The sequence below is a fragment of the Ornithorhynchus anatinus genome, chromosome X2 (genome assembly GCF_004115215.2).
Source record: "Ornithorhynchus anatinus isolate Pmale09 chromosome X2, mOrnAna1.pri.v4, whole genome shotgun sequence".
Taxonomy (NCBI): Eukaryota; Metazoa; Chordata; class Mammalia; order Monotremata; family Ornithorhynchidae; genus Ornithorhynchus; species Ornithorhynchus anatinus.
In genome coordinates this window covers 8,141,486-8,165,125 of record NC_041750.1, presented here as the reverse complement: position 1 = coordinate 8,165,125, position 23,640 = coordinate 8,141,486, and the positions used below count along the sequence as shown (strand labels likewise).

Sequence of the window (23,640 nt, the reverse complement as noted above, 5' to 3'; positions counted from 1 at the left end):
TCGATGTTCATCAGAGCCCTGGCCAAAGTCCCTTGCCTCATCCAATAGAGCTCTTTCCTTTGGGCGGGACCCGTGTAGGTGATCAAAGTCGGTGGTTGTGAGAGACTGAGCCAAGTGACAGATGAGGCATTCTGGGGCTTCCTGTTCAAGTGTCTGACTCCCAGGTTGAAACCTTAAAAATGTTGCTCTTTGAGTGAGTTTGTGAAAACCGGGGGGGGGGGGGGTCTCAGCTGAGTTGGGAGATGGGTAAGGTGGGAGCTTCTTTGGTATATTATCATTTAAATGTTCTAAATCACCTCCTCAGGGCAAACTCTGCCCTTTCACTAATAATCAGTTGCTGGAACCTGGTCTGTGACCTTGGGAAAGCCAGACAAGGACCGTGTCCGACCTAACTGACTTGTACCTACCCCAGCGCTCAGAACAGTGTTTGACATGTAGTAAGTGCCTAACAAATGCCATAATAAAAAAGGGGGTGGAGATGGGGGAAGGATCCCCATTTTCTCCTGAAAATATCCCAAGCAGGTAATAATGTTGGTATTTGTTAAGCGCTTACTATGTGCAGAACACTGTTCTAAGCGCTGGGGTAGATACAGGGTAATCAGATTGTCCCACGTGAGGCTCACAGTTAATCCCCAGTTTACAGATGAGGGAACTGAGGCACAGAGAAGTTAAGTGACTCGCCCACAATCACACAGCTGACAAGTGGCAGAGCCGGGAGTCGAACCCATGACCTCTGACTCCGAAGCCCAGGCTCTTTCCACTGAGCCACGCTGGTAGTCTCACCCAAGTCCTTCCCGAGGAGTAATCGTGGAGTTAGGCGCTTCCTGTGTACCAAGCACTGTCCTGAGGCGCTGGGGTAGAGACGGGATATGAATCAGACAATCAGTGGTATTTATTGAGCACTGGCTGTGTGCAGAGCACTGGCCTGAGCACTCAGTCCCTGTCCCGCATAGGACCTGCCAGTCACACCCAGGCCCCCCCGATAGCCCAGCCCCATCCCGGCCAGGTTCGGAGTTGAGTCCATCTGAATCAGGTCTGGAATGTGAACAGGTGGCAAGCGAGCTGTTCCAAGTCCCCTCCGCCCCCGAACCGAACGAGTACCTTCCCCTCCTTCCTTGTCTTCCACATTCCTTTTCTAAAATCTCCTTGTTCGTCCAAACCAATCGTCGGCTCAGGCCGGCGCGACGTAAAATAGGGCCTTAAGGGTGGATTGGATTAGCCACCCTCCGCTGAAGGCACTGGGTGGGAAGATGGTTCGATTTGACTGAACATGTGGATGTGTCTGTTGTGTGTGGATGTGGCTCTCCCCAGACCCTCTAATCAGAATGGAAACGGACTCCTCGCTCTGCTTGACCATCACCCCCCCACCCCCATTCCCTTTGTCTTGCCTTATGCTGTCGAGTCGTTTCCGACCCACAGCGACTCCCCCTGCCCTAAATACGCTGGCCTCAGCTTCAGGCTGACCTGGCTGAGCCACTTTCCGTCATTGATTTTTGCTCGTTCTAATGGGTGTTTGGTTTCTCTGGAGTAAGTCAGGGTCAGGTCTCTGACCCTCCCTCCCTCGGTCTCCTGAAATTGGAGAGAAGAGCTCTCTCCGCTGGTTGGGTTTAGAAACTGCTAAATGAAGAACAGCAGTTCAGGGGCTGGAAATATCAGCAGGTTCAGAGGAGGCTTAGCTAGAGCCCCATCAGGTGAACAACAATAATGATTATGGTATTAAGCGCTTACTGTGTGTCAGGCACTGTTCTGAGCACTGGGGTTAGATACAAGGTATTGAGGATGACTAGAGGAAAGGTCAGGAACGAGGAGGGGAAAAGTCATCACTAACCTTCCTGCAGTAACCCGGTGCACCTCACTCATCCATGGATCTAAGTATCCCTAACTGTAACGGGGGGGGGGGGGGGCCGGGAGGATAACCGTCATTTGGGTACCAAGGGCACCGCAGACCTGTGGTGGCACCGTCTCGGTGGGCTGGATGCCATCCGTCCCTCTAAGAAGTTGGCTGCCGACCTCTGGGGGCAGAGGGGTGGGGCTCAAGTAACTAGTTAGCGTGCTGGACTCTCGTTCGTTATTGGAATGAATGGGGATTGTGATTATTCCCCCATAAGCGTGTGGGTCATAGAGTGGCATTAAATCCCATCCTCTGTCATTGTTCAGCGGAGCTGCCCTGGACAAACCTGAAATCCCTAATCCGGCTAATGCAGGCCGGGGGTTTCCCCTTCGTCTGGGGTGAACTTGGCATTTGGAAGCCCTCTCTGGACCTCCACTTGCTCCTCTGCCTAGTAAAGATGACTTTGAGTTTTTTCTCGGGGGCCCGGCCTGGATTAGCCAGATGATCGAAGGCCTCCGCCCCCACGCCAAGTGATTTGCTGTAGTCCTGGGACTCTAATTTGAGCGATCCCTTTGCCCCAGCCATGAAGATTATCTCCTGCCCAGGGCCTGAAGGAAGGAAAGAAAGAAAGGAGGGAGGCATCCGCCTGTGGGCAAGTAAGATGGACCCCAGGAGAGCATTGCTTAGAGATCCGCGTTCTTAAAGCCGGGATTCCTGCCACGTTTGGGCCAAAGAAAGAAATTGTTTATATTTACCGATGACTGAATTCTCTGTGCCCGAAAGGAGAGGATAGAGAGACAGGCCGGTGCCAGGCGGGGAGGGGGAGTGCACCACACGTTCTGTAATTCTGAACTTTGTGTTTCATTAATCCAGGTAAATCCTAAACATCTGAAACAGGGTGGGCCCAAGCTCTTTCCAGAGTAACCTCACCTCGAATAGCAAGAAGCCGGGCCCCCTTTCCTGGAGTGTTGAGGGGCCCTTGGTTGGCCGGGGGCAGGGGCCGTGTGTCTCCAGTAACAGTCTGGAGCTGGTTTCCGGGGAGGCGCTGCTGAGGAAAGTGGCCATTCCCCGTATCGGCCGAGCCCGGTCCCCAGCCCATCACCGAGTCAGCGTGCCCCACGCTGGGGAGGCACCCTGTCGGACTGAGGACCCCAGCCATCCCTACTAGAATGTAGGAGAGGGCGATCACCTTGGATTTGCACCTGGGCAAAGGGGGAGGAAGTGGGTGGTGATCCAAGCCTGCCCGGTGGGGTCGGCGGGGAGGACCAGAGGCTGGTTCCGAGTGGGTGGTTTGTTTTGGAGGTGTGGTGCGGGGGAGAGACGGGACCTTGTTGCCTTCATTTATGGTTCAGCCCAAGGCGTTCTGTCGTCAAGTGGCGACTCGGGCCAGGGGGAAGGCTGACACTCCAGCCGTTTGCCTTGGGCTCAGCCGGGGACCACGGTGACCCCCACATGGGAGATTTCTTGGTGGGGGTCCTGAGGGCTCGGTGGACCAGGGGGCCGGTGAGCTGAGGCCAAGATGTGCCCCGTCTTAGGTTTGGTTGGGGTGCCTGTGGTTGGTGATTAGTAATTCGACAAGGTTCCTCTGACAAAACCTTCCATTTCCATTCAAAAGAGACGTGATGATGGGGCAAGATGGGGTGGCTAATGCCCAGGTCCCTGAAGGGGTAGGTGCCCCCTCTTCATTTGGAGAGCAGGGGGGTGCAGTGGGGACAGGGATAATAACAATAATGATGGAGGGGCCAATTTAAAAGGCCAAGGGGGCCATCGCCCCCATCGCCTCGGTGGAGTTCGGCACACACCTGTGCCTGAAGGTACGGTTCCTTCCAGCATCTCACCCCTTGGCCAACCCCAGAGGGCCGGGAAGCAGCCCTCCCCGCTCTCAGCGTGCTGCCTTCTCTCCCTGGTTTCTGGGGGGCCGGCACCCAGGCCAGCTTCCTGGCCCAGAACCAGTTTGGGAGTTACAGCAAATGTAGCTCTTCCCTCTCTCTGCCAGCTCTCCCGAGGTGGTTCACTTCCCATCGCAACCCCCTCCCTCGCCTTCCTTGGGCCACAGCGTGGTGCACACGGAACACTCATCTTCCTGGGCGGGGCCGGGAACTAGCCCCACAGCTGTGCTGCCGGGGGCCAGCTGAAGGCAAACCCGCCTAGTTTCAGGCCGGATGGCCCTCGTGGCTCTTCCTTTTAGGACCCATTTGGGGCTCCAGGAGCCCTCAGACTGGAGGCAAGATGACCAGATCTGCTGTCCGAGTCACAGCCTCTCCTCCACCGCCCTCTGGCAGTCTTCCAGACCCGCAGCCTCGGGTTTGGGGTGGAATGGAGTCGGGGTGCCGGACCGTCTGAAGGCCAAGGTCAGGCCAGGCCCCAGCCTCCACCCGCAGGCCTGTTGAGATTGGATTTGTCCTCCACGTCCGGGGCCTGGCTCCTCTTTGCTGAGGTCTGCGCTTCCCCTTCCTGCTGGTGGGGTGACCAGGATCCTTAGCACCGACTGAGCTCAGGGGGTGGGGACAGACAGGAAAAATCAGAGACACGATCCGTGCCCTTGAGCAATCTAGAGGGAGAAGGCAGGAGACGGGCATAAACAGAAAAATCTACTAGGGCTGAGGGACTGGCACAACCCCAGAGCGGGAGAAGGACCAAGGAAGGCCCAGGTGACCTCCTGCTGCCCTCCCAGGGGCATCACTGTACACCGCCCCCCCGGGGCCTGGAAGCTGAGGGCCGCCGCCTTTGATTCCCAATTGATCGAACTCCGTCTGCCCCTCTGCCTGCAGCCTCGCTGTCCTGGAAACGGAGCTGGGAGACTCGGGCTTTATCCCGAGAGGAATGTCCTCGGAGACTGTGCCCTCTCCTCCCCAGAAGTGACTCAGTGTCTCCCCGACCACACGCCCTGTCCCGTCCCCCGCCTCTGACTCCGTCCCTGTCTCTCCCCACAGTTGGTCAGTGAGAAGGTCGGAGGAGCCGAAGGGACCAAGCTCGATGATGACTTCAAGGAGATGGAGAAGGTGAGAGGCGGTCGGGTTAGGGCCGGGCTGGGGAGGCTGGAGGGCGAGGAGAATAGGGTCTCTGCTGCCTTGGCTGCAGGCTTGCGTGAGCCGCAGCGTGGTTCCTCTCTTGCAGAAAGTGGACGTCACCAGCAAGGCGGTGGCCGAGGTACTGACCAGAACCATCGAGTACCTGCAGCCCAACCCAGGTAGGCGCGGGGGCAAAACGGCCTCCTGGGCGCGGGGTCCTCGGGGGTTCCCAAGAGGGAGCTGGGATCCTACCTGTACTAGCTTGCCCTCCTCGCCTGCCTATCTCTTCCCTCCAACTGCTGCCTTCCCCCCCCTCCCCAGGGAAGGGGCTGGGCGGCCTGAGCTCAGGATTTGGCAGGCTCCCCGGGACCCTCCGTGAGTTTGAATCCTGCAGCCGAGCTTTCGCCTGCTCGATCAATCCGTCATGTTTATTGAGCGCTTACTGTGTGCGGAGCGCTGTACTAAGTGCTTGGGGGAGTACAGTACCACAGAGTCAGCAGACACGTTCCCTGCCCCCACAAGGAGCTTACAGTCTAGAGGGGGAGACAGACATTAATATGAATAAAATATTTGTCGAGAACCTACTGACGCAGGGCACTGTACTAGCCGCTTGGGAGAGAATATCGAAGTGGGAGACCCGATCCTTGCTCTGAAAGGGCTCACAAGCTAGCGAGAATGACCCAGGCTTCCCCGACCCTCCCTGGGCTCTCCACCTGGGGCCCGGCTCTCTCCCAGCTTCCCGAGCCAAGCTGACAATGCTGAACACGGTGTCGAAGATCCGGGGCCAGGTGAAGAATCCCGGCTATCCGCAGTCCGAGGGCCTCCTGGGCGAGTGTATGATCCGCTACGGGAAGGAGCTGGGGGACGAGTCCAAATTCGGTGAGCGTCCGTTCATTGTCGTATTTTTTGAGCGCTTAATGTGTGCAGAGCACTGTACTAAGTGATTGGGAGAGTACGATACAACGATAAATATACACATTCCCAATCCCTCCCCTTGTCTGCTGCCCTCATCCCCCTGCCCGCAGAGAAAACATCCTTTGTTCCTCTCATTGGGCCCAAATTTTAGGCCCCAGTCACTCCTGCCCCCTCCTCCCTATGCTGACCTCGGGGGGTTGCCTGTGGGAAAGGACTAAGTCCTTCAACTTGGACCATCCCAAGGCCTTGGGAGGAAGGGTGAGTGGCGGGGTCCCCCACCCAGTCTCCAGAGTCTCCGACCAGGAGGGCTGGCTTTCCGGGAACCTACTCCGAGGACCGCCCACTGAGAGGGGCCGGTTGGCCGAAGCCCGGAAACCCTCATCGGATCTCATTCCTACGCTGTTGGACATGCCTGGACGTGGCTGGGGTGCCGGGGCGTGAGGAGGGGAGTTGTTGCTGGCCTCAGGGGGAACCTTGCCAAAGGTGGGGAGCCCCATCTTGGCAGGGCTCTGGCGCCCCTGGCATGCCACGGGGATCTCTAGACACCACCCGCTCCCAGCCTGTAGCAGCCGGTAGCCAGAGAGCCGGCGGGCTGCACGTGGTCCTCCCCCCAGCAGCCACCTCTGGCCCGGTCCCTGCCTAGTCCCCGCCGAGGTGGTGGTCTCCCCCCGCGGCCCTTCTGAGAAATCTCTCCCCTGCCCTACCACAGGCGATGCCCTCCTGGATGCCGGAGAGTCGATGAAGCGACTGGCCGAGGTGAAGGACTCGCTGGATATTGAAGTCAAGCAGAATTTCATCGACCCCCTCCAGAACCTGTGCGACAAAGACCTGAAGGAAATCCAGGTAACCGACTGTGGCCCTCGGCTCGGCTCCCTAAGGTCCCACCACACGGGTCTCCCCCTGCCTCTGTCCCCGTTCGCTGGAGAGGGCCAGTTTGATCCCTGCCAGCATTTACTGGGCATCGTACTAGGTGCCCAATGGGTGAAAGAGTGCCAAACCACGGGCTTGAGAGTGTACGATAGGAAAAGACACAGCTCCTGCCCCTGAAGAACTTACACACTAAAGGAGGAGATGGGGCAGATAGCCTGGCTCGCATACAGTGGGAACAAGAGTTAGAGCCTAGAGACAGCAAATATAGTCATTTATGCTGGCCTACTTTGGTCTTTTTCGGAAGAATGACTAAATTGACAGTCGCGTGAGTGACTGCTGATGGACTGGCAAAACCAAAGACGTGGGGATGAGTTAGGGAAGGCCTTCTGGAGGAGGTGATCTTTGAAGAGGATTGGAAGAAGGCAGAGAAGGCCGTGGTCGGGGAACCTCGGCGGATGACTGAGACCCTGAGCCTTTCCTTGAGCACGGGGCGGTCCCCCTGACAGAAAGTGCTGGGGGTGGGTAGCACAGCAGCTCGGCCGTGACTTCTCTCCCCTCTCCACCCTCCTGCCTCTGCTCACAGCACCATCTGAAGAAGCTGGAGGGCAGGCGCTTGGATTTCGATTACAAGAAGAAACGCCAGGGGAAGATTCCCGATGAGGAGATGCGGCAAGCGCTGGAGAAGTTCGAAGAGTCCAAGGAAGTGGCGGAGACCAGTATGCACAACCTCTTAGAGACTGATGTGAGTACATAGTCCGAGAGGGCTTGCCTGCCCCTCCCCGGAGAGTGGCGAGCAGCCGGGAGGATCGATCTCCCCAGGACGGCTCTTGTTGGCCAAGGGGGAGGGGTGGGAGCTTGGGAAGAGGATGCTGGAGTGACCTCAGCCTGCGTTTCCCCTCCCCACGCCTCCCCCCCACACACACACACCCCTCTCCCTGTGCCTTGCAGATCGAACAGGTGAGCCAGCTGTCGGCCTTGGTGGAAGCCCAGCTGGACTATCATCGGCAGGCAGTGCAGATCCTGGATGAGCTAGCTGACAAACTCAAGAGTCGGTGAGCAAGGCCAATCCATTTCCTCCCATTTCCCTGTGCCCCACTCTCCTGGCCGGGGCGGTGGGGGTAGCCGGCCAGCATTCCCGTGATCTCCGGGGAGAGGCGCTCTCCCCGCCAGCCCCCCTGGATCCAGTCCAGTAAGGCTGGCAGGCTCCCACGCCGGGGAAGAGCCCGATTTTCAGGTGCTGCCCCCCACTGCCCCCTGGGCTGGGTCAGTCCCCGGCGGGGCGCGGGGGGTGGCGGTTCACTGGGGACTTTGGAGCCTTAGGGGCCCAGACGCTGGCAGCCTCTGCTGATCTGAGGTGAGAACTGCACCCAGCCCTCACCGAGTGCAAGCCCCAGAGAAGAGACCGGCAGGGATCTTGGGCCCGAGCTGTCCTGTCCCCGTTCTGGGAGGGGAAGGGACACCGGCGTGTGTTCAGCTCAGCCCGGAGGCCCAGTAGTTGTGAGAGGCTATTCTCCCCTGCCCGCCCTAGTCATCCCGCCGTACTGAGCTCCTCAGCAAGTTCACAGGCCTTCCCCTGGTCTTGAAGTCTCACCCCGGCCACGGTCCGTTCCGCCCTAGGATGAGGGAGGTGTCTTCGCGACCCAAGAGGGAATACAAGCCGAAGCCTCGAGAGTCCTACGAGTTTGGGGAGCCGGACCAGTCCAACGGGGGCTTCCCCAGCGCCCCTGCCCCCAAGGTCACAGGTCAGAGGCCTGGCCGGGGCCCCCGGGGTGGGGGAGACGGGGGCAGGAGCGGGCCCGCCGGGAGGCCCGGTCGTGGGCGCCGTCCAGCTGCCGCGCCACTCCTCAGAGCCCCTCGCCGTTCCGAGGGCTGGAGTGGGGCCGGATGTGTGCCCAGCCAGGTGGTAAAACCTATCCGTCTCTGTCTCTCTGTTACTTTTGGACACAGCCTCCTCCTCTTTTCGATCCTCTGACAAGTCTGTCCGGACCCCCAGCCGGAGTATGCGTGAGTGTCCCTCGGCAGAGTGGCCTGCTCCAGCTCCCTCCCCGCTGGGGACTCTCCCCGCCTCCCCTAGCAGCAGTTAGAGCAACCCACCCCCCCATCCGGGTATGTGCGTGTGGGTGTGTTTGCATCTGCCTCCTAAGCCTTTCCGTGGCAAAGGCGAAGAGAGGCCGGCCCTCCTGGGCTAGCTCCCTCCATCCGGGATGGGCCCTCAGAACTTCAGGTCAGCACCTGGAGTTGATTGGGGTGTTGGGGGGCGGGGAGGGCGTCCTCCTCCAGTGCCTGAGGGATGCAGGGGCTATGGCCCAGCGGTGTCCTTCCGTTGCCCCCACCCCGCCATCCACCGGGGCATCCGGGCAAGGAGGAGTCTGGAGTCTGAGGGAGGGGCTCCCCCCACCGGCTCCCCCCACCCCCCTTGGCTCGTGTCTCCCCTCCAGCACCCCTGGACCAGCCCAGCTGTAAGGCCCTGTACGACTTCGAGCCGGAGAATGACGGCGAGCTGGGCTTCAAGGAGGGGGACATCATCACGCTGACCAACCAGATCGATGAGAACTGGTACGAGGGCATGATCAATGGCCAGTCCGGCTTCTTCCCCCTCAACTACGTGGAGGTCCTGGTTCCACTACCTCAGTAAAATGTCCTCCTTCCCCTTCCCCCGCCCATCTTCCACCTCTAGTTTTCTGCATTCCGTGGGATGCCTGGCTCGCCCGCCCTCTCCCCTCCTCCCACCTCTGCCCACGGAGTCACTCCTCCCCCCCATCTCCCCCTTCCGCCCCCCTCCACACACACCCCCCACGCACACCCAGGGGCCGGGGCAGAGAGTCCGTCCCTTGGAGGGGCAGGGTCGCCCTGGCCCCTAGGGCCTGCTGGGATCTCTCCCTGGCTTCTCTCAAATGTCTGGCCGGCAGAAGGGGCTGGGGGTCATGGGGGTGAGAAGGGGGCTAGGGCTGATGAGCAATCAGCCCAGGGCAGGAGGTGGCCGAGTCTTTACCGTGCTACACCTGCCTAGAAGCTGACACCACTCCCCCCCACTGCCCAACACACAGGTGGTGGACGGGGTCAGAGGCATTCCAGAAGGGAAGGGAGGGGTCTTGACTCAGCCCGTTAGCCCTCCACCCACCACTGTCCCCCAAATGGCTGAGGAACACTAAGCTGCTGCTTTAAAACACTAACTCCCTTCCTGGCCCCTAGCCCTAGCCAAACAGCTATAAGAGGAGCAGCCTCTGCCGTAGATGCCCCTGCTGGATTCCGCCCCCTCCCCGCCGCCCACACCATCGTAGGATCCGGTTGCCAAGCTTTCTGGGCCCGTGCCCCCACACCACCACCCATCCCCTTATCCCCACCCCATCTCTTTGGCCCAGGGCCGGGGCTGGTGCAGAGGAGCCCGGTCCTCTGTACGTTGCTTCCCTCTGGCTCGGGGCTTCGGGCCCAACAGTTTGAATGAACAGTTCATCCCTTCCTCGTCCGTTGCAGGCGACGGGCCCCAGGCCCCCTCCTCCCTCCCGGATGCCCCATAGTGTGCTGCCCAGGCCTCCGGCCTGGACCCCACGTGGCAGCTCTCCCCTTCCCTGGCGCCCCCCTGGCCTGCCCTCTTGGCCAGCGGCACCACCCTGCCGTCCTCAGGCCGGCGCTGTCGGAGGGCCCGGGGTGCTGTGGGCACCCCAAGCCCCGTACCGGTTGCTCTGGCTTGGCCCGCCCTCCCTGCCAGGTGAACCCGCCTGGCGGGGTGGGATGGGGTCAGGCAGCAAGGAGCCTTTTGAACTTTAGCCTAGCCGCTGAGCCACCCCCTCTTCCCCTGTCCAAGAATGGGACCACAGGAGGCCACGCTGGCCTCAGCCCGTGCCGCCCAGCCCTCCAACAGCTGGATGGGTTGAAGCACAAATGTGTATGGTTCACCTGGTGCTCGAAGCTCAATGCCAACCCTGAGGGGTGGGGGGCGGTCTCACTAGCTTCCCCCCCCCCCCCCACCAAACCAAACTGACTTTTTTTGGCTTTATCCCACTGCCACCCACAAAGCAGGGACTCTCCCCTCCCTCCCTTGCACGCCCCCCCACCCCCCCCCAGCTCTGCTCTGTAGCCTTGGGGCAAACATCCAAGCGGGGGCTGGGGCTCAGCTGATGACCCAGCTGGCCCTCCCCCAGGGCCAACCAAGCTCTGCTGGCGGAGGCAATGGGAGCAACAGAGCAGGGTCTGCTTGTCCAACTCTCGGCCTCTGGGCTGGGGGCCGCCCTTCCGAGGGCCGGCATGGGGGCCGTTCCCCCAGCCCCCACCAGCACGACCACCACCGGCGGCCCCCTGCCCCCATTCCCAGCTGCTCTTTTCCCCCCACTGGCCCCAGAGTAACTGGGGCGCCAAGGCCTTCGGGAGGGTCAGGGTGGGGAGAAGGGGGTGTTTCTTAGTTGGGACGATTGAAATGATCGTGGTTTAGCTTTTCTGTCTCTGGCCAATTGTATTGTGATCTGGATTTTAAACAAAAGTATTAAAGACCATTCTTTCTAAAGGTAGATGAATTGAGATGGGCAGAGGGAGAAGGAAGGACGTTGCCTCGTCCAGATCCCTCCAGGTTTGGTCGAAGGCTGTCAGCTCGGCTCCTGCCCCGGGCTCCTCCTATCCCCCCTCGCTCTCAGCCAAAGCACGGAGTTCTTACTGGAGGGCTGCTTTCTCCCAGAAGGGTCCATTCTTTCCTTCCTCTGGCTCCCAGCCCCTTTCTCTCCCCTGGACTCCTCCTGTCCCCCTTTCTCTTGGCCGTGCCACAGAGTCACGGTGTTGGGAGAAAAGAGAAATCCCTCCATTGTGGTCTCGGGAGACAGGGAGGGGCTTGGACCCAGCCTCTCGGGCTAGACAACCCCTGTGGGTCCCCCCTCCCCTCCCGCACTGGCATTCTGTAAATAGTGCACAAGCCAGGGCAGAGACAAACACCAACTTTATTTCCTTTTGCTCCCTGGCAGAGTCAACATAGGTTGGGGGGGGGAACAACACCAAACACATGCACATTGGATGTGGAGCCTTACAGGGAGAGGCAGGTTACAGACACACACTGTGGGGTGGGGGGCCCTTGAGTTCCTTGGCCCTGCCTCAGCTGTTCTGCTTGAGGAGGTTGTAGATCTGCTCCAGACCATGGTTGAAGCCCTGGTCCTTGGGGGTCCGGCAGGCCAGGGATACCTGGAGGAGAAGGTGACCTGGCTCGGGGGGGGGGGGGGGGGGGGGGGGGGGGGGGGGGGGGGGGGGGCAGGATCCTGCCACCCCTCCCATCACACACGTCCTTCCACAGTCAGCAGGGGAGAGTGGAGCCTTGGCTCCCTTCAGGATACTTGCCCCATGGCCAGCGGAGGAGGCCTGGATTTGGGACCTTCCGTGGAGGCGGGCCGGCTCTGAGTACAGTGCGCCAGCCTTGGATGATTTAGGCCTCAAAGGCCCACACCATAAGGGGAAAGAGTCCACTGATGCAGTCCAAAGGGGATTTGCTTTTCGTTCCACGCTTGGCGGTCTTAGACCCCAGCCCCGTCCCCGCTCAACAAGACGGGACACCTGGTTGGCCAGGGACCGGGCTTTCTCACCTTGAGTTTGTCAAGAAAGGTCTGGTCCTGACTCCAGTTATCCTGGAACTTCACCAGGTCTGAGGCCCCTTTGTAAAACTCCACCAACTGGACCTAGGGGTGGCAATGGGGCTCATGCCCTGCCCGCCCACCTGGGGGCACGCGCACACCCCCACACGCACCCCTCACGTCCCCGAGCTGGACCTAGGCAGCTCACCAGCAGCTGAGGTTGCAAGACAGTGTCACTGCCCGAGAAGGGGTCCCATTTTACACCCTTCCTTCCCACCCTTGGCCACAACCCACTGTCAGGAGCGTGAGAGCTTGGGGTGGGGGTAGAGTGGGAAGAAGATGCCCAGTCCTCATGGGCAGGGCTGGCAGGGAGATGATGGGGGAAGACAGGACACAGTCAGTTGCGTTTACATGGCGAACGGCAGTCCTCGCGAAAAAGAGATAGCCCCTATGCTGCCGACGCAGACTGTTCCGTGCATTATGAGATGAAAAATAATGATGTCGTGAAGCCCCTAAGACGTGGCCCCCCCACCACCACCACCATCAAGCCATGGTGTCCTCCCAGATCCCCGAGAACACGGGCACCACTTCTTCCCTGTGGAAGTCGGGGTGGCACAAAGGAAAAGGTCAGATGTGGAGGGGTCGGATGAGATAGACACCCACCCCCCGGAAAACTGGGTCGCTGGGTATAAAAACAGGAGATAATCTAGCTTTAAGATTACAGAGGAGAAAAAGATACCAGAGGCCCACAGGTACCGTTTCAGAGAAAAATCAGCACTGAAGATGAACTAGAGTGACTGGACATTAGAGACAGGGTTCGCGGAAGAGGTGGGATTTTTTGGTTTCGTTTTGAGGTGGAAAGAACTAGCGTCTCCCTCCTGGAACTCTTCCCCATGTTCCCCGCCCCTTAGTCTCACCATTTCATGAAGGATGTCATTGGTCAGGAACCCATCCTGGACGTAAGCCATCTCTACCTCCATGGGGATCCCGTAGTCATTGGGACGTTGCTGGGAAGAAGGGGGATCGTGGGAGGGCAGCGCCCCGAAGTTGGAGACGAAAGGACAGAGAGGGGAAGTGATCCGGGCCCCCTCCCCGCTGCAAGCACATTCCTCCCACCACAGCCCTTCCCCACCTACCTCAGGGGGTGACATGACCCAGAACGGAGAGATGGTGGATTCCGGCCCCTGGTTCCCTGGGTAATAAGGAGCTGGCGGTGGGGAGAATGCTGGAGTCAGGTCTGGCTCACAGTTGGAGTGGTTGAGGTCGGGGGGGGGGCGGTACCGGGAGACTTTACAAACCCTGGCCCTCCCCAGGTTCGACTCCCCCCAGCCACCTCCCTCCCACCCCGGGCCAGGTGGCTCCTTGGGGGCGGTGGGGGCTGTGCTACGCCACCTGGACTGAGGGCCGGTGAAATTCCCCGCCCCCACCCCCAGCTCTCTCTCCTGCACCCCCCACCGCAGACGAGGGCCAGGCAGGGCTGGAAGCTGTTGACGCTGCCCTGCAGCCGCAACTGATAGTCCATCTGGGCGTCGATGTCCTGCAGCGAAGGCAGCGCCGGGCTGAACGGGTGGCTGTGGTACCAGCCCACCAGGACTAGCCCCCGAAGGAACAGGTTCTGGCAGATCTGGGGGGACAGAGAAGGAACGAAACTGGCCGGAAAGCAGGTGCGAAAACATACATATGCATGCGCGCGCACACACACACACGCCTACCCAAGTGGGGACAGGCTTAAAAACACACAGATGGGCCGCCCCGAACAGACGTGTGCGCACACAGACACACGCCCACCCAAGCAGGCACAAGCACACAAACATACACACAAACGGGCCTACCCAAACAGGTACCCACCCGCACGCATTCACGAGCCTACCCTAGCAGGCACAAGCACACGAGAGCACCTCCACCCACAGAGATCGGCCTACCCAGATGCCCACGCGGGCACTTGTGCAAATACAGACTTCACGCATCGGTTCCCGCCCCACCGTGAAGACAGCGCGGCGGCCCTCACCTCCTCCTCCGTGGCAGCTGCCGTGTCGGCATCACCCAGGCGGGAACGACACGGGAAGGCTCTCAGCACGGTCAGCACTGGCGAGGGGTGGGCGGGTAGGTCAGGGGACTCCGAGCACGCCCGGCCCCCGCCCCGCATCCTGCGGGTCCCTACGCTGGCCGTGATCTCCCCCCCCTTCATCCCGGGTACCTACATTGGCTGTTCGTGTCCCAGCGACCCCCTAGGTAGCCCACCACCTCGCTGCGGGTCAGGTGGCTGTGGAAGTCCTGGTGGCGAGGAGAAGAAGGGGGAGATGAGAGCCGAGGTCTCCCCTGCCCCGGCCCGCTCCGGCATCGTGGTACTCACCAGCAGCAGCAGGACGTTGCTGGAAACAGCCACGTTGAACGGTTGGAACTTGTTGATGGCCGAGAAGGACATGACCTCGACCAGAGTATGGGGGCTCCTGGCGGAGAAGGCCCCTCGGGGGTCAGGCGACCTGCCCGATCCCCGCCCACCCGCTTCCGAGTCAGCCGACACCCCCCCCCCCACCTTCCGAGGTCCGGCTCCCCCGGGGGGCCGGGCCGGGGAACCCGGCGGGCCGAGATCCCGGCCCCCAGCCCTCCGAAACCTCCATCGCGGATCCCCGCTGGCGGCTCCCGGTCCCAAAACGGGGGCCCGCCGGGGGGCCGGGCCCCAGGAAAGGTGAGCCCCCACCCCCCCCCCCGCCACCGCCTCCGTGGCACACTTCCCGGACGCCCCCACCCCAGTGCCCGGGCTAGGGGCTCCCGGGCCGGAATCGGGGGCGACTCACCTGCCAGAGTCCCGGCTGCCCAGGGTGCAGTAGCGGACAGGGGCGCGGTTCTTGTTCAGGGACCCGGGCTCTGAAGGTGAGGCGGAGTGTCACCCCCCCCACCCCCGGCTTGGCCTCTGCCCTCACTCCCCCACCCCGGGCAAGGGGCCTGATGGAAAGTCAAGTTGGCGCTTTCACCTTGCCCTCCCCGACCTGGGTTTCCGGGGGAGCTACAGGTGAAAGGCGAGGTGGCGGGGTCGGGTGGTTGGGGGGGAACCACGTGCCAGCCTAAAGGAGGCTGCCTCTGGGCCGGGCCTGGCCCACGGCCCGGCTCTCCTCTTCGACCCTCTGCTCCCAGGTGGGATCTAGGATGGCGATGGAGACCCTACCTTCCTGGGATGGCACGACTTCTTCTTCGTCCTCCTCCGCGGGCGGCGGCGGGGGCGGCGGGGGTGGCGGCGGGGGCGGCGGCTCCTCCTCCTCCCCCTCGCTGACCAGGCTCTGCAGGGAGCCGGGCGGCCCTTCGGCCCTGAGCTGGGCAGAGCAAAGGAGGGCCGGCCGGCGGGCCGGGGGCCGAGGTCGGAACCAGCTGGGGGGACCTGCCTGCCCCTCGAGCTCTGCCCTTCCTGAAGCTCGAGCGCCCCCTCCCGTTCACTCCCAGTAATGCAGCCCCCACCCCCCACCCCGCCAACCCCGGACCAAGGGATCTAAGATGGTGCCTCCCAGCCTGGGGAAAACCAAAGATGGCAGCCCCCGATGGAGAGGGAGAGGCCCAGGTGGTGGCCCCCGGGGATGGCACAAAGAGAGGAGGCAGCGGGCCGAAACGGGAAGCAGGGTGGCCTACACGGGCCTGGGAGCCTAACCCCAGCTCTGCCCTTTGCCTGATGGGCGACCTCAGGCAAGTCCCTTAACTGCTCCGTTCCCTCACCTGAAAATCAGGGATCCAATCCCCGGTCTCCCTCCTCCTTAGACTGGGAGCCCCGTATGGGACCTGATGATCTCGCATCTATCCCAGCACTCGGTCGGGGGCCTAAGGCACCCCACGATTCCGGTCAGATGGGGCCGCGAGAGAGATCCCGGTGCCCAGGGGCCTCACCTCGTCAGTCGCAGGGGCATTGGGCTGGTGTTTCTTGAGCCAGGCGGCTTTGTACTGGTCCAGCTTTTGTCCCCGGTACCTGACGGAGGCCCAACCGCAGCCTGACTTCTTGGCCGGGTTGACCAGCTTTTTGCAGTGAGTGGCCCAGGCGCTGGGCGAGTTGAACACTTGCCCTGTCTCTTGCCACATGATCTTCCCGTCAGGCAACAGGTCTGCAAGGAATTTCTTCCCCTGCAGGTGGATGGGATAGGATGAGACGGTCTAACCACGTGACCCACCCTGCCCGGCTCCGACAGCACCCCCCCACCCACCCCACCCACCCCGACCCATCTTTCCCGGACTCGGGTTCCCCCGGCACGGCTGACTTTCGTCGATCCCGGCCACCGAGGGCTTCCCCCGCGCTCCTGGATCCCGGGGAAGGAAGGACGGGGGTGCCTTTCCTCCACCCCCACCCAGAAGGAGGAATGGAGGATCAGGACTGACCAGGTAATAGATCGACAGGACCCCCGTCCCTGGTTCGATCAGCCCATCTTTGAGCAGCACCCGCAGGGTGACCCCTCGACGGGTCAGGAGCCCCCCACGCCCAATCCCCGGGATCAGCTTCTCAGGATCTTCCAGGCCCGGCTCTGGTTCCTCTTCATCTTCCTCCAAAGCCTCATCGCCACCAGTCCCTGGAGATTGCGAATCCAGAGCTGGGGAGACCCCGGAAAAAAAAATGTTGTAGGAGCAGCCAAACCTTGGTGGGGGGGCGGGGCGGGGGGGCATGAGAAAGGTAGAAAGAGTGGGTGAGGGAAGGGACAGACGAACGGGGCGGGGTATGGGGTGGTCAGAGGGCCCCAGATCCCCTGGACCCATCGCTAAGGATAAAAGACTGAGGTGGGGTGACCCTCTCTCCCCTCTTCCTCCTTCCCCATTCCCTTTCCCTCCCATCTTTTCCCTGTCCCGTTCCCACCCCCGCCCGCCCCGCCCCGCCTCTCTCTCTCCCCCTCTTCTTCTTCACCTCCTTCGCTCCCATCCTCACCTGGTTCCTATCCCTTCCCCCACCACCTCCCAATCCCCTCGACCCCCCCGGGCTGCGGTACCTGCCATGGCCCGGTTCGGCTCCGGCTCCGCTACTCCGTTGCCCCGGCGACAACGGCTCGCTCTTGCCGTCACCTGCTTCGGCTCCGTAAGGCCCCGCCCCGGACCCGGGCCGGCCCGGTTCGGCCTGGCCCAGCGGCCGTTCCTTCGTTCCGTTGCCCCGGCGACTACGGCTCTTTCTTCCCATCACGTGACTCGGCTGGGCGAAGCCCCGCCCCCGACCCGAGCCGGTCGCCCTGGGCTATGGGTGGACGGCGGAGTTAGGGAAAGTGGGGTGCGGGGAGGGACCGCGACGGGGTCTCCGGCCGCAGATTCGTCGCCCTCTCCCCACCGAGCTCCCATCCGTGTATCGGCCCCTTCCCCCGGCGGCCAGTCCTGTATCCGGAGCGGGAGCGGGGACCCTCCGGCTAGAGAGGCCCGGAGAGAGCAGGGCGAACCAGGCAGGGGCAGTCAGTGCCCAAGGAGCCCTCGCTTCTGCCCCCTGCTTCTCGAAGGCGGCGATGGCGCCCGAGCCTCTTCCTCGTCCCCGCTCCTTCACCTCCACCCCATCCCCCTTTCTCTTCGGCTTCCCTCCTCCCCGTCCGCCGCGGGGCTCGCGGCCTCAGTTTCCCCGCGGGTCGAGCAGTGCCCGTCCCCGAGCGGCGCGTGTGGGGATGGGGAGGGAGACTGATGCCCATCGGTCGTACATCGGATGTGGCGGAGGGGAGGCCCGCGGCGGGCGCCCCGTCACCGCGGTTCCCCGGCACTTCCGGGTTCGGCCCCCGGCGTCACGTGGGCCTTGGGCCGAAGATGGCGGCGGGCGGCGAGCCCCCGCCCACGTGTCGTCCCGCTCCGACCATGGCCGCCGGCTCGGGCCTCCGCTCCCCGGCGCCCTTGGCCCTGCGGGTGGTGGCCGAGTGCTCCCGTTCCAAGGCCCGGGCCGGTGAGCTGCGGCTACCGCATGGCCCGGTGGCCACGCCCGTCTTCATGCCCGTGGGCACCCAAGGCACCATGAAGGGCATCACGGCGGCGCAGCTAGATGGGCTGGGCTGCCGGATCTGCCTGGGCAACACCTACCACCTCGGCATGAGACCGGTGAGCGATGGCCCCCCTCTGCGCGCCCCCCGGCTTCCCCGCCTCCGGGACCTAACGCCTCGGGAACCCGCAGGGCCGAGTGGCTAGAGCCCGGGCCTGGGAGTCAGAAGGCCGTGGCTTCTAATCCCGGCTCCGCCGCTTATGAATAATCATCATCATCTCGGTATTTGTTAAGCGCTTACTATGTGCAGAGCACTGTTCTAAGCGCTGGGGGAGATCCAGGGTAATAATATTGTTGGTATTTGTTAAGCGCTTACTATGTGCAGAGCACTGTTCTAAGCGCTGGGGGAGATACAGGGTCATCAGGTTGTCCCACGTGAGGCTCACGGTTAATCCCCATTTTGACAGATGAGGTCACCGAGGCACAGAGAAGTGAAGTGACTTGCCCACAGCCACACGGGTAATCAGGTTGTCCCGCGTGAGGCTCGCAGTTAATCCCCATTTGACAGATGAGGTAACTGAGGCACAGAGAAGTGAAGTGACTCGCCCACAGTCACACAGCTGACAAGTGGCAGAGCCGGGATTCGAACTCCCCTGACTCCCGAGCCCGGGCTCTTTCCGCCGAGCCACGCTGCTTATCCGCCGCGCGACCTTAGGCAAGCCACCTCACTGCTCTGGGCCTCGGTCACCTCATCTGGAAAATGGAGCCTAGGATCTTGAGCCCCGTGCGGGACCGGGACCCTGCCCAACCCCATTCGCTTGTGATGACGATAATGACAGTAATAATGGTATTCGTTAAGGGCTCACCATGTGCCAGGCACTTGTTCTGAGCGCTGGGGTGGATACAAGCTGATCAGGTTGTCCCAGGTGGGGCTCACGGTTACTAATCCCCGTTTTACAGATGAGGGAACTGAGGCAGAGAGAAGTGAAGTGACTTGCCCGAAGTCACACGGCTGACAGGAGGTGGAGCCGGGGTTAGAACCCACCACCTCTGACTCCCAAGCCCGGGCTCTTTCCGCCAAGCCACGCTGCTTCTCGTGTGTCCACCCCAGCGTTCGGTACGGTGCCCGGCACCTAGTAAGCGCTTAACGAATTCCACAATCCTTGGTTATTATGCTATTGCGATCGGATCGTGATGCCCGGTGCTCTGGCAGCCCCCCTCGTCGTCTACCGCGCACTCCCTCCCTCCCCCCCATCATCAGACTGGACCATGAGGTGGGGGATTGGGTCCGGGGGGCTCCCCTGGCCGGGAGGGGGGCCGGTGCTTCAGCCGTCCGACTGATTTTTCCGTTTCCTCCGTTCTTGGCGCCGCCAGGGTCCCGAGCTCATCCGGAAAGCCAAGGGGCTGCATGGGTTCATGGACTGGAGCCACAATCTGCTGACTGTGAGTCTGAAAGTCTCCCCCCACCCCCGCCGGTCTTACACACAAACCCATTAAGGGAGGAGAGGGAGGGGGCGACGGGGCAGGGAGGGGGACTCTTGCCCGAGTCTACTGAATCAAACGATCGTGTCTATTGAGGGCTTACTCTGTGCAGAGCACTGTTGTAAGCGCTTGGAAGAGTACGATGGAAAAGTAGGTGCGTACCCTGCCCACAACGAGTGTACGGTCTAGAGGAGAAGGTAGAGGTTAATACGAATAACTAAGTTTCTGGTGTGGACGTAAGCGCCGTGGGGCTGAGGTTGGGATGAATAAAGGGTGCAAAGACCGGTGCAAGGGTGATGCCGATTGGAGTGGAAGAAGAGGAAATGGGAGTGTGGCTGGGGAAGGCCCATTGGAGATGTGCCTACAGTAAGGCTTTGAAGGTGGGGAGAGTGCTCGTCCGTCAGCTCTGAATGAACGGGGAGGGAAGGGAACTGAGAGGAGGGTGTTCCGGTGTCGGGTTTGTTTGCCGAGTACGGAGTTCTGGGTTGCGGTCAGAGGAAAGAGGAGACGTGATTCTCTACCTTGAAAAGGCTGCCATTCTGAAGAAAAAACTGGGGTGCATCCCCATGCTTCACTGGGTGCTGGTGGAGAGGGGCAGAGAAAAGGGAGGAGCCAGTGTCCAGGCGTGGACAGAGAAGTTACCAGATTCTTGCCCTCCCTCAACCGGGTGGGAATCCAGATGGAAGTGCCGGAGAGAGGGAGAGCGTTGAGGGGGAGCCAAAGCACCGCGAGTTTGGTCCAGGATGACTTTCTGGGGGAATTGGGTATTTGGCTCTGTGGGCCGGGGCGGAGCGGAGGCTGTGGCTCGGCCTAGAACCGCCGGTCGTTCGCCCCGGCCAGCTCTCTCTGCTGACGATCGCGGTTGGGGGTGAGGGCAGGACAGCGGGGGCTTCCAGATGGTGTCTCTGGTGGAGCTGTCAAAAGTGACGGAGGACGGAGTCTGCTTCCGCTCGCCCTACGACGGGGAGGAGATTCTGCTGAGCCCCGAGAAGTCAGTGGAGATCCAGAACGCCCTGGGTGAGCGCCGCTCAGTCAGTCGAGGGTATTTATTGAGCGTCGAGTGTGTGCAGAGTACCGGATTGAGCGCTTGGGAGAGTACAGCGGAACAGACACGTTCCCTGCCCACAGCGAGCTTACGGTCTAAAGGGGGAGACAGACGTTAATTATGAATAAATAAATGACAGATCAGGGACATAAGTGCTGTGGGGCTGGGAGGGGGGATGAGTGAAGGGCGCAAGTCAGGGCGATGCAGAAGGGAGTGGAAGAAGAGGAAAGGAGGGCTCACTCAAGGAAGGCTGAGGCGTGGCTGGGAGGGAGAGCGGGCAGTCGTACTAGCTCTGGGTGAGCTGGAGGGGACGGGGGCGGCGCTCAGAGGGTGAAGCCCCAGGTGATCCCCCCCACGTACACACAGGTTCAGACATCATGATGCAGTTGGACGATGTGGTCAGCAGCACAGTGACTGGTCCGCGCGTGGAAGAGGCCATGCACAGGTTGGGGAAGGGCTGGTGTCCGGAGTCAGGATTCTTGGGGTGGGGAGGGGAGTAGCCGATGGGGTCGGGGCAGGGGGGAGGGGGGCGGGCGCGCTGGGAGTCCCCTAGGCCGTAACCCAGACCAAGGCCGTTGCAGGTCCATCCGCTGGCTGGACCGCTGTATCGCTGCCAATCGGCATCCGGAGCGGCAGTGTCTGTTCGCCATCATCCAAGGGGGGTTGGACCCGGCCCTGCGATCCATCTGCCTGGATGGTGAGGTGGGGGGCGGGGGGGCGGGGAGGGGTGGCAGAGGGGTAAGGAGGCGGAGGGGAGCCTTGGAGGGTCGCCTGTCTTGCCCTGACATTTGGTTGTCTGTCCTTGTCGTTCATCCCCCGCGCCCCGGTGGCCGTGTCCGACCCGTCAGAGATGACCCGGCGGGACGTGCCTGGCTTTGCCATCGGGGGTCTGAGTGGGGGGGAGAGTAAGGAGCAGTTCTGGCGGATGGTGATGCTCAGCACCGACCGGCTCCCCCGAGGGAAACCCCGCTACCTCATGGGCGTAGGGTGAGGGACCCCGGGGGCCGGGGAGGGGGCGGTTGGGTGGCAGAGGGGTGTCCCTTGCTGTCTGACTCCCCCCTCGCCCCCACAGTTACGCCATCGACCTGGTAGTCTGCGTGGCTCTCGGCTGTGACATGTTCGACTGCGTCTTCCCCACCCGGACAGCAGTGAGGACCTCGCTCGGGGGTGGGGAGGGGGTTAGGGGTGACGGGAGAGGGGAAGGAAAAAAAAATCAGCCTATCCCCCCCCCCCCCCCCCCCGACCCCTCCCAGCGGTTCGGCTCAGCCTTGGTCCCGGAGGGGAGCCTGCAGCTCCGGAGGAAGCAGTTTGCTCGGGATTTTCGGCCTGTAGACTCCACCTGCGGCTGCCCCACCTGCCGGAGGTGTGAAATGGGCAAAATGGGTGGAGTGGGATGGAGGGGGACGGGGACGGGGGGAGGGGGGAAGGATGCCCAGGGGAGCCCAGGTGGATGCTAATGATGAACACCCCCCCCCCCCCGGCTTCTCGGGCAGGTACAACCGCGCCTTTCTGCATGTCCTGCTACATAGCAACAACCCTGCTGCCCTGCACCACCTGACCATCCACAACATCAACTACCAGGTCTGGGCTCTGAGCAACTGGGGGAATATTCCACCCTGGGCTCTACCAACCTTGGGTAGAGTTTGTGGGCGGGGGCAACGGGCAAAGAGGGGTGGGAAGGTGAAGGGACAGAGGGACTGGAAGTGGATTTGTGACTCCCCTTGTGCCCGTCGCTGCCTTTGTGCCCGCTCTGCCAGCTGGAGCTGATGCGGGCCATCCGGCAGAGCATCCTGGAGCAGCGCTTTCCCGCCTTCGTCCGCAACTTCGTTACGACCATGTACGGGACCGTGGCCGGCTGCCCGGCCTGGGCCGTGGAGGCCCTGGGCTCTGTGGGCATCACCCTGGACTGATTTCCCTCATTCCTCACCCTATACCCACTCCTCCTCCCCTCCTCCCCCCTCCGCCATCTCAGACTGGCCCCAACCTGGACTATTTTCCCCACCCCTAGACCTGGACGAACTCGTGCCCGGCAAGGGTGAAGATTAAAGGTTTTGTTTCCAATCTGATTCAGTCTATCACTGATTTTGATAGGGGTGGAGGACGGGGTTGATTGTTCTGTGAGCAGCGTGGCCTAGTGGACAGAGCCCAGGCCTGGGAAGTCAGAGGACCTGGGTTCTAATCCCAGCTGTGCCGGTTGCCCGCCGTGTGACGTTGGGCAAGTGACTTCTCTGTGCCTCGGGTCCTCTCAACTGTAAAATGGCGATCCACTATCTGGTCGCCCTCCCGTTTAGATCGGGAGTCCCACCGGTGGGACGGGGACCGTTGGACCTGATTAACTCGTAGCTGGAACGGCGGTAAACCCTTGAGCTTAGCTGCCTTGGCTACTTCCGTCTTCCCAGTTCCAACATTCCTGATTCCTCCACCGTGGCCTCTGCTCTGGGGCGAGGCCATCACGCCGTCTCTCTGCCATTCCCAACCCCTCCTACAATTGGTTCTTTGGGGAGCAGGTGAGAGGTCTGATGCCCTACTTACCTTTACCCAAACTTGATCCCCTTGCAGGGTGGCTTAGTGGGAAGAGCCCGGGCTTGGCAGTCAGAGCTCGTGGGTTCTAATCCCGACTCCGCCGCTTGTCAGCTGCATGACTCGGGGCGAGTCACTTCACCCCTCTGTGCCTCGGTCACCTCGTCTGTAAAATGGGGATTAAGCCCATGAGCCCCACGTGGGACAACCTGATCACTTTGTATCTACCCCAGCGCTCAGGACAGTTCCGGGCACATAGTAAGCGCTTAACAAATACCATTGTTATCATAACCGTCTTCTGTCCCGCCGCATCTCCTCCTCCTCGTAGCGGTCTGGCCACGGGATCTCCGTGTGGTAACTCCCTCCGCCCCGGCCGTGAAGCGGGCAAGGGGACACGTGGAGAGGAAGGGGCGCCGGCCCGAGGGATGGAATTTCTATACCGACTCCCGCCCCCGCCTGCCGGGAAGACCCCCACCCCCCGAAGGGTCCGGAGAGGGAGGCGGAGGAAGCCG

General features: G+C 61.7%; 3 protein-coding genes across 4 annotated transcripts in view; 2 read left to right on the top strand and 1 right to left on the bottom strand.

Annotated features, from left to right (window-relative positions):
- Positions 1-11,128, top strand: part of SH3GL1 (SH3 domain containing GRB2 like 1, endophilin A2) — a 31,550-nt gene extending 20,422 nt beyond the window's left edge. For both annotated transcript variants that reach the window (XM_029052698.2, XM_029052699.2), the window contains exons 2-10: positions 4,765-4,833; positions 4,949-5,021; positions 5,578-5,721; positions 6,467-6,600; positions 7,211-7,369; positions 7,576-7,679; positions 8,245-8,369; positions 8,575-8,631; positions 9,066-11,128. In XM_029052698.2, coding sequence (XP_028908531.1) covers positions 4,765-4,833; positions 4,949-5,021; positions 5,578-5,721; positions 6,467-6,600; positions 7,211-7,369; positions 7,576-7,679; positions 8,245-8,369; positions 8,575-8,631; positions 9,066-9,262 — 1,062 coding nt within the window. In that variant the 3' untranslated portion in view covers positions 9,263-11,128. The remainder of the gene's footprint in view (positions 1-4,764; positions 4,834-4,948; positions 5,022-5,577; positions 5,722-6,466; positions 6,601-7,210; positions 7,370-7,575; positions 7,680-8,244; positions 8,370-8,574; positions 8,632-9,065) is intronic.
- A 405-nt stretch (positions 11,129-11,533) lies between these two features.
- Positions 11,534-17,654, bottom strand: MPND (MPN domain containing). The gene is made up of 13 exons (XM_029052695.2): positions 17,129-17,654; positions 16,530-16,738; positions 16,047-16,277; positions 15,340-15,484; positions 14,972-15,041; positions 14,527-14,623; positions 14,375-14,447; positions 14,182-14,258; positions 13,629-13,797; positions 13,310-13,380; positions 13,091-13,180; positions 12,186-12,278; positions 11,534-11,790 (listed from the first exon to the last, which is right to left on the bottom strand). The coding sequence occupies exons 1-13, from the start codon at positions 17,133-17,135 to the stop codon at positions 11,704-11,706; spliced, it is 1,419 nt and encodes a 472-aa protein (XP_028908528.1). The 5' UTR covers positions 17,136-17,654; the 3' UTR covers positions 11,534-11,703.
- Positions 17,655-17,900: 246 nt separating this feature from the next.
- QTRT1 (queuine tRNA-ribosyltransferase catalytic subunit 1) lies at positions 17,901-22,674 on the top strand. The gene is made up of 10 exons (XM_029052697.1): positions 17,901-18,200; positions 19,456-19,524; positions 20,442-20,580; positions 20,975-21,053; positions 21,190-21,305; positions 21,457-21,595; positions 21,681-21,756; positions 21,862-21,971; positions 22,102-22,189; positions 22,366-22,674. The coding sequence occupies exons 1-10, from the start codon at positions 17,916-17,918 to the stop codon at positions 22,516-22,518; spliced, it is 1,254 nt and encodes a 417-aa protein (XP_028908530.1). The 5' UTR covers positions 17,901-17,915; the 3' UTR covers positions 22,519-22,674.
- The last annotated feature ends 966 nt before the right edge of the window (positions 22,675-23,640 follow it).

Coding starts and splice junctions, on each gene's coding strand:
- MPND (XM_029052695.2), bottom strand. Junction 13,381..13,628: donor CTGCCTGGCCCTCGTCTGCG/GTGGGGGGTGCA, acceptor CCCCACCGCCAG/CTCCTTATTACCCAGGGAAC. Junction 12,279..13,090: donor ATGACATCCTTCATGAAATG/GTGAGACTAAGG, acceptor TGCCACCCCTAG/GTCCAGTTGGTGGAGTTTTA.
- QTRT1 (XM_029052697.1), top strand. CDS start 17,916: ATGGCGGCGGGCGGCGAGCCCCCGCCCACGTGTCGTCCCGCTCCGACC. Junction 19,525..20,441: donor GGAGCCACAATCTGCTGACT/GTGAGTCTGAAA, acceptor GGGTGAGGGCAG/GACAGCGGGGGCTTCCAGAT. Junction 20,581..20,974: donor GGAGATCCAGAACGCCCTGG/GTGAGCGCCGCT, acceptor ACGTACACACAG/GTTCAGACATCATGATGCAG.